Here is a 7,849-nt window from a genome sequence, read left to right on the forward strand (position 1 = left end):
CTTGGCTTCAAACTGCTGTGGGGGGTGAGGGCATCGGGGAGAGGGGGTTATGTAATGCCAGACATCAGGGACACGTATGCCTCAGCGCTGCCTGTCGTCTCCTTCCTTCCAGTGTCCAATGGCCCGGCCGAGATGGCCTCGCTTGACAGCAACCCGTTGGTATGGAAAGAAGGGCGCCAGCTGCTGCGGCAGTGAGTATGGGGAGCGCCGGCTGGGCGGAGGGGCTGGGGCAACCCCACGGGGCAGGGAGCAGGAGGCCAGTCATGCCCTTAGGTGGATCTCTGGCCTCTTCTCACCCTCCACCCATCCCGGCTTGTTCCACGCCTCTTCAACCCTTCCCTCTTGGTTACACTGAGACGTGTCACCTCCCACCGACGTGCCAGCTCCCTCCACGCTCTGCCCCAGAAACAGCTGCGTTTTGGTGGTGGCCAAAGCAGCTTCCGTGGGCACATGAAGGCAGGGCCCTGCCTCTGGCTGCGCCTGGGTTTGACACCCAGCACCTCTTGAGAGCTCGGTCCGTCAGGGTTTTATGGAATCCTAAAGTGGGGGCTGGAAGGGAGCTCCAGCCAGTCACGTCTAGTCCAGCCTCTGCCTGAGGCAGGATCAGCCCTGTCTAAACCAGCCCAGACAAATCCATAATCCAAACTCTACATAGGATTGCTGTCAACCCTGACACAGCACAGACATCACACCCGAACCTGCCCCAGGGAGAGCAGGGGGACCATGGCAGCCAAATGTCCTGCTGCTGCCAGAGGTTGCTAATATATGCTTGAGATCCCAGGCAGAGGCTGTGTCCTCATTACAGAGGAAGGCAAACCCTCCCAGTCTGACCAGGAGAGGGAAATCCCTTCCCGACCCCAGTGCGGTATCGGTCTGAGCCTAAGCAGAGTGGCAAGACCCTCTAGCCAGGACCCCCTGGATTTGAGTCTCAGCAGGAGCATTGGCACAGCCCAGTCCCCATCCCCAGCCTGGGCTGCACCCAGCGTCTCTGGAGAAGGCTTAAAACCCCCCTGACACCTGGAGCAGAAGGCAGGGGGGACCAGCAAAGCCCAGAAGCCTGGGACATCCGCACAACAGAACCCCTAGGGCATCACCCCCAACCCATGGCTGTCCAACCCCCCCCTTGAGCACCTCCAGGGATGGGGCATCCGTAGCTTGATCTTGAGGTCAGTCAGAGACTCCCTCTTGGTGCCAGGCAAAGACAAGGACCCCCAGGGCTGCAGCTGCTTTCTGTGGAGCCAGCCCCCCACCCAGCCTGGTATCTGCAGTGGGGCCACAGTGGTGCTCTTGGAGACCTTCCCCCCACCTCACTCTTAGCTTGCCTGACTCTTCCCCCCTCTCCACCAGGTACCTGGAGGAGGTGGGCTACACGGACACCATCCTGGACATGCGTTCCAAGCGGGTGCGCTCGCTGCTGGGCCGCTGCTCTGTGGAGCTGAATGGCGCTGCCGAGCCCAGCAATGGGGGGCCTGGCCCAGGGGGTCTTCCTGGCGGCCAGTCCCTGCTCGCCAAGCAGATTGAGGAGCAGATCAAGAGGTGAGCGCATGCTGTGGATGCCCTCCCCCCTGATAGGGGCATCACCATGGGCCCTTCTTCCTGGGGCTGGGCCCCTAAATAGGGGGAGGGGAGTCTAGCTGCAGTGGAGGAGGGGGTCTCTGCTGTGAGGAGAACAAGGGTGCCTGCCACATGATCTAGATCAGGGGTGCTCAATCTCTGGCCCTCAGGCCAAATCAGGCCTACAGAGCCATGGCATCCAGCCCACGGGGCTCCTTACAGGTCGGGAAATTTGGTAGCAGGGGAGCGATGGCTGGATCAGAGCTAGACTGTGCCCCCTTACTCCTGCAGGGCTGGGCCACACCTGCTTTCCCCTGTGCAGCTGGATTGGGGCCAAGCCCCCTTGTCCTGTGCAGCTGGATCATAAAATCAGAAATCTTAGAGCCATTGGGCTGGAAAGGAGCTCCAGGGGTCACATCCAACCCCGTGCTTGAGGCAGGATCAGCCCCATGCAAACTGCCCCAGACACATACAGCATCAAGCCTCTGAACAACACAACACAGTCACCCCTGCCCCTGTTAAGCAGGGAGGCTGTGGGGGGCAATGTTCTGTTGCTGCCAGGGGGGTCATGGGCGCTTCAGAGACCCCAGGCTGAGGCCGTGCCCCTGTTGCAGAGGAAAGCCAAACTCCCCAGTCCGGACCACTCTGAGCAGGGGGGAAATCCGTTTCTGCCGCAGTGCAGCATGGGACTGAGCCCAAGCACAGGGGCAAGACCCTCCAGCCAGGACCCTGCAGGGCTGGTGCCAGCAGCCCAGCCCCATCCCCAGCCTGGGCTGCAGCAGCACCCAGCACCTCTGCAGGGGGCTTAAAAACCCCCGACACCTGGAGCAGAAAGCAGGGGATCAGGGCTGCGCTGGCCCCAGCCATCCCGCTCTGTGGTGCTGGGTGGGGCTCCGCTGCACCCACTCCAGGTGCTGGATCAGGACCACCGGCCTCATCCGGCTTGGGCGTCTCCCACCCAGCCCATGAGGCAGAAAGGTTGTGCACCTTTGGTCCGGCTCAGGGGTGTCAGACTCACCCCAGCCTGGGTCCAGGCACTTGGCACTCCCAGTCAACATGAGGGGCATTTGCTGGGATGGCAGGAGAGGGGGGCTGGTCTCTGCAGCATTGAGACCACAGCTCGAGGGGCTGGGAGGGGCTGTGAGCATGGGAACGGCTCTGCCAGGAGCCGGGGCGCTGTGTGACCTTCCTCCCTGAGCCCAGGGACCACCAGGGTAAGGGGTTGCTTCCCCAGCGAGGGGTGTGGGCCAGCCAGACCCTTGCAATGACCGTGTCTCAATGCCCGGGGGCAGAAATGCAGGGAAGGAGTCGAGCGAGCGGAAGGAGTCGAGCGAGCGACTGGGCGGCGCCGTGCTGGACCAGATCCCCTTCCTGCAGCACTGCGAGGATGAGGACAGTGATGAGGAGGAGGATGTGGAGGGCCTCCCCCTCCAGGCCCCACGGCAGCACAAGAAGCAGCGAGTAAAGGCAGGGCCAGGCGTGGGGCGTGGGGATGCCCGGGTCCCTCTCTCCTCTCCTCCTTTCCTCCCTGCCCTGGGAAGGGAGCACAGCATGTCGGGTGGGGAGATGCTGAGAGCCAAGGGTCCATGCCCCACTTTGTTCCCATGCCTCAGTTTCCCCAACAGGGTTAAGGGTTTGAGGAGGGCTGCTGTGGCTTTAACTCCTTGTTGCCCTGTGCCTGCCTGGGTGGACAGGGGCACATTGGCCTTCCAATCCAGGGGGCACAGGGACCAGAGCAGTAGCCACCAGCTACGATGACTTCGGCCCCTCCAGCCCCGGCCGTCTGAACTCAGGCCTGTGGCCTGTCCTGCAGCGTGCACTGGCATCCAGCTCCTGTTAAAGCTGGGGAAACTGGGGCAGACAGCAGAGAGGGGCTTGCCCAAATCTTGGGATGGAGTTGGGAAAGGGGTGGGGAACCCAGCTGTGCTGGGGGGTCCTGATATAAAGCAGTTAACCCTTTGTGGGCGGCAGCCACCCCCCCCCCCCTCAGCTTGGGGAAGGGGTGGCTGGTGCAGATGGAGGTGTCCTGCGCTCGCTCACCAGTAAAGTGCCCCCCCACCTCCCGCAGGGGGCTGCTGACCCCTCTCTCTGCCAGCAGGTCCCAGCCAAGACCCTGCTGCCTGAGGTGGAGGACGAGGACGATGACGAGGACTCTGAGGACGCCCTTGGCGAGTTCGATTTCCTGGGCTCTGGCGAGAACAGCGAGGGCTCGGCCGGTGGGCGGCGCCCCGGGGACACCATTGACCTGGGTATGAGCAGGGGGCCAAGCTGGGACTGGGCCCAGGGTTCCCCAGCTGCCTTGGCACAGCCTGCACTAACCCTGTTGTCGGGTGTCACCCGAAAGCAGTCTCCATTCCTCCCTCCCTTCTCTGCTTGGCTGGCTCCACCTGCCAGGCTCCATTTGGTCCCTCTGGATCTCCATAGCCTCCCAGCCCCGTGCTGCTCCCCCGCACCTGCCCAGGTAGGCTCGCCGACCCCCCCAAACTGCACATTGCCAGCAGCACCCGTGGCCCCTGCCTCTGCCCTCGGCTGGTTCTCGGTGCGAAATGCCTCAGCCTATGTGCATCTGTTCCTCCCACTCTAGCCCATGGGGGTCCAGCCTCCCCTGACAGCCCCCTGTCCCCCCAGAGCCGTGTCCCTGGCTGCAGGGACAGAGCCGGGGAGACATGCAACAAACCTGGTCCAGACAGACCTGTTGCCTGTGGAGGTGGGGACAGCAAGAGGGCAGGGAAGGGGCTTGGGGCATGTACTGAGCGGCTGCCGGCAGCCAATGTTCTGTTGCTGTCAAGGGTTGTCAGTAGATGCTTGAGAGACCCTGGGCAGAGGCCAGGCCATGTCCCTGCTACAGAGGAAGGCACCTACTCCTTCGATGCGCCAGGGCTTGTATGTGCTCACTCTCCACCCCTTCAAGGTGCTGTAGCAGGTTGGGAGGTTACTTAGCTCAAATGAAGTCTTTTACAGTCTTAAATTTGGCACAGTCCTTTATTTCCTGGGTGCACTGGCCTCGCAGGACCCCCCTACACTCATCCATCCTCCAGACCCAACCATGATATCGTTCATGCCAAGTGCACTCAGTCCCAAGTCTTCTCCCACCCCAGAAGGTACCTGCGGCTCACTGTTGCTCGCTCCGCGCCGCAGTCTGCCTTCTCAGTCCGGCTCTGACTGTGGTGTAGCTGCTTCCAGCCTTGCAGCCCCTGGGTCTTCTCCCATACCCCGTGAGAGGGCTTGCTGCTGCTTCTAGTCTTGTAGCCTTCTGTCTCACCCTGTGGTCTCTTCCCAGATGCAGAGAGGGCTACCACAGCTCTATACTGCAGTCTTTCAGCTCAGTCTTCGTGGCTCACTGTCTCCAGCTCTTCCTCCCCTAGCTCCCTTCCCTGGCACTTCTTAACTTCCCATGGCCAGCCGGTTATCTGCATCAGCTGGTCTAGTTCTCCAGGCAGGTTGTAATTAGCTTTCCACCACTTCCCTCCTACAAGTGTGCAGACAGCTACGGCCTGATGTGTGCAGCCTCGTGCCAGCCATCCCGCTACACGTCCCCTTGCCCCTGTAACAGGTGAAAGGGCCTTGCCAGCTTCTACAGTGCCCCCGGAGGATGGGGCAGGGCACCAGGTGAACCAGCAGAGAGATTTGCAACGGTTGTTGTGATGCCAGCTACCTGATGCGCTTCAAAGACCCCCCCAGGGCAGCACTTCAGCTGTGGGGGTGCCAGGGCCGTGACGTATGCTCCTTCCTCCCCCACAGAGACGCGGCGTGTCAAGCTGCAGGGCATGCTGGCTGACCTGCGTGACGTGGATGGGCTGCCTCCCAAGCCGGCCGGCCCGGCAGCCGTGGCCTCACCGCGACCCCATGAAGGTACCACTGGACATGGGGTGTCCCAGTTTCAGAGGAGGGGTCTGCCACAGGGACCCACAGCACGTCCAGGGGCCCCCAGGTCCAGCAGATACCCCCTGCCCAGCATCCCCTTTTCACCCCTGCAGCCGGCTCGCTCAGCTTCTCCTCCGATGTCTTCATCATGGACACCATCGGGGGCGGGGAGGTGAGCCTGGGGGACCTTGCCGACCTCACCGTCACCAACGACAATGAGCTCAACTGCGATGTGAGTAGCCCCCATCCAGCCCTTTGCGAGGGTCCCTGTCTAGTGGGTGCCTAGCTGCCCCTTCAGTGTCCCAGCAATGCCAGTCTGAGCCCGTTCACCTGGCATCCAGAGGCCTGGAAGAGCAAATTGAGCACTCAGGGCTGCAGCTCCCATCAGCCAGACCCAGAAAGCCCTGGATCTGAGCTCTGGGGCATTCTCACATAGGCTGAGCTCTGACCCCTGGGGCCTGGCAGAGCACCTGCCACCTCAACCAGGCTGACCAGTGCCCAGTTGCTTCCCCCGCCCCAGTGCCAGGGCCAGCCCGGGCTCCCTGCCCCCTTTCACTTTTCCCTTCCCCTGGACAGAGTCCCTGTCCAGTTTGCACCCGCTGGACAGGGACTCTGCAGCATGAGTTTAAAGCATGTTACCCACCAGTCCCCTTTCCGGGACTGACCCAGCTCCAGCCCTGTATGTGAGTGTAGTAGGACCCTGCAGAGAGATGCCAGCTAGCGGCACCAGGAAAAACCAGCCTGGGGGGAGAGGGCCGGGCCAGGCCAGGCTGGACAGGGCAGGAGGAGGGTGGCTGTACCCAGCTGATCCCCAGCTCCCCCCTGCCCCCCCAGCTGTCAGACAGCAAGGACGCCTTCAAGAAGACCTGGAACCCCAAGTTCACGCTGCGCAGCCACTACGATGGGATCCGGGCACTGGCCTTCCATCACGCTGAGGCCGCGCTCGTCACCGCCTCCGAGGACGGCACACTCAAGCTGTGGAACCTGCAGAAGACGGTCGCCGCCAAAAAGTGGGTGGGGGCAGAGGGGGGTGGATTGGGGGACAAAGAGGGTTGTGGGGAGAAGGAGCTGGACTGGGCCAAGGTGAAGTGGGGTAAGGGTAGGGCAGGACAGGGGTGGGGGGCAGGACAGGACCTGGGGAGATTTGGAGCCAAGGTTTCAGCCCCCTGTGGGGGGGTGGGGGGGTCCTTACCCGTGCAGCCCCTAACCACCCTTCCCTCCCCTCCCCTCCCCCCAGGAACACCGCGCTGGACGTGGAGCCAGTCTACGCCTTCCGGGCGCACAGGTGGGTCCCAGCGCGGGGAGACTGTCACTGCCGGCCCTGGCCTGGGCAATGGGTCGCCACACATAGTACCCCCCTGCCCTGCTCTGGGGTCCCTGGGGGCTCCCGTACTGGGCTGGGGCAGAGGAGGAGCCCTGCTGGCACTGGCTTCCCCAGAGGGCCTCGTTCTGCTCCCCAATCCCCCAGGGACAGGGCGCGGAGGTGAGATCCCCTGCCCCGACAGTCCAACGCAGCTCGCTCGGGCTGGCGCTGTACCACCCCCCAGCTGCCCCTCAATGCTCCTGAGAGCAGCCGGGGAGCACCCGTAGCCAGGATCCAGTTGATCACGTCCCATTTGCCTCGTTGCTCCCTGCCAGCATCGTCCTGTGACTCTGCCTGTTGCTGCCTGCCGGGCATTGTGGGAAAGGCCCGGGAGGACACTTGGGGTCCCCTCAGCCTCCCCCCTCTCCCCGGTCTCTCTCCCCGCAGAGGCCCGGTGCTGTCTGTAGCCATGGGCTGCAACAGCGAGTTCTGCTACAGCGGCGGCGTGGACGCCTCCATCCGCTGCTGGCGGGTCCCGGAGCTGGGCATGGATCCCTATGATGGCTACGGTGGGTGCAGCGTGTGTCCCTTCCTTCCCCACCCCACACGTCTCCCCCTGCGGTGGAAGAGCATGGTCCCAACAGCATCTGGTTGGAGTGGGTGTGTGGGGTGCAACCCTGGCCCTGTGGTCTCCCAGCATGCCGTGCAGCCTGGCGCAGAGCAAGCCATGCCAGGAGCAGGGCCGGGGCATCCCCTTGCCTCTCCCCCTCCTGACCTGCACCTGCACCTGCTCTGGCGCAGACCCGGGTGTCCTGGGCACTGTCCTGGAGGGCCACACGGACGCGGTGTGGGGCCTGGCCTTCTGCCCCACGCGGGGCCGCCTGGTGTCCTGCTCGGCCGACGGCACCGTACGCCTCTGGGACCCCAGCGGGAGCCCCTCCTGCCTCAGCACCTACAGTGCGGACAGCGGTGAGTAACCCCCCCACCCGGCGCAGGACTTCTGGGTTTGAGCCTTGGCTGGGTGGTGGGAGGGCACTAGGACCCCTGGGATCTGCCTGTGGCTCCGTGGGGGGAGAGGGGAGGTGTTGCAGCGCCATCAGCATGTCGCACCCCAGAGCACATTGGGGG

The 7,849-nt window shown here is 63.4% G+C and overlaps 1 protein-coding gene across 1 annotated transcript in view; it reads left to right on the plus strand.

Moving 5' to 3' along the window:
• STRN4 (striatin 4) overlaps nt 1–7,849 on the plus strand; it is a 12,959-nt gene that overhangs the window by 2,603 nt on the left and 2,507 nt on the right. Inside the window, exons 6-14 of the mRNA XM_025214305.1 lie at nt 1,348–1,536; nt 2,847–3,021; nt 3,653–3,803; nt 5,296–5,406; nt 5,532–5,650; nt 6,253–6,428; nt 6,656–6,703; nt 7,169–7,290; nt 7,523–7,690. Coding sequence (XP_025070090.1) covers nt 1,348–1,536; nt 2,847–3,021; nt 3,653–3,803; nt 5,296–5,406; nt 5,532–5,650; nt 6,253–6,428; nt 6,656–6,703; nt 7,169–7,290; nt 7,523–7,690 — 1,259 coding nt within the window. The remainder of the gene's footprint in view (nt 1–1,347; nt 1,537–2,846; nt 3,022–3,652; nt 3,804–5,295; nt 5,407–5,531; nt 5,651–6,252; nt 6,429–6,655; nt 6,704–7,168; nt 7,291–7,522; nt 7,691–7,849) is intronic.

Source organism: Alligator sinensis, unplaced genomic scaffold (genome assembly GCF_000455745.1).
Source record: "Alligator sinensis unplaced genomic scaffold, ASM45574v1 scaffold107_3, whole genome shotgun sequence".
Classification (NCBI taxonomy): domain Eukaryota; kingdom Metazoa; phylum Chordata; order Crocodylia; family Alligatoridae; genus Alligator; species Alligator sinensis.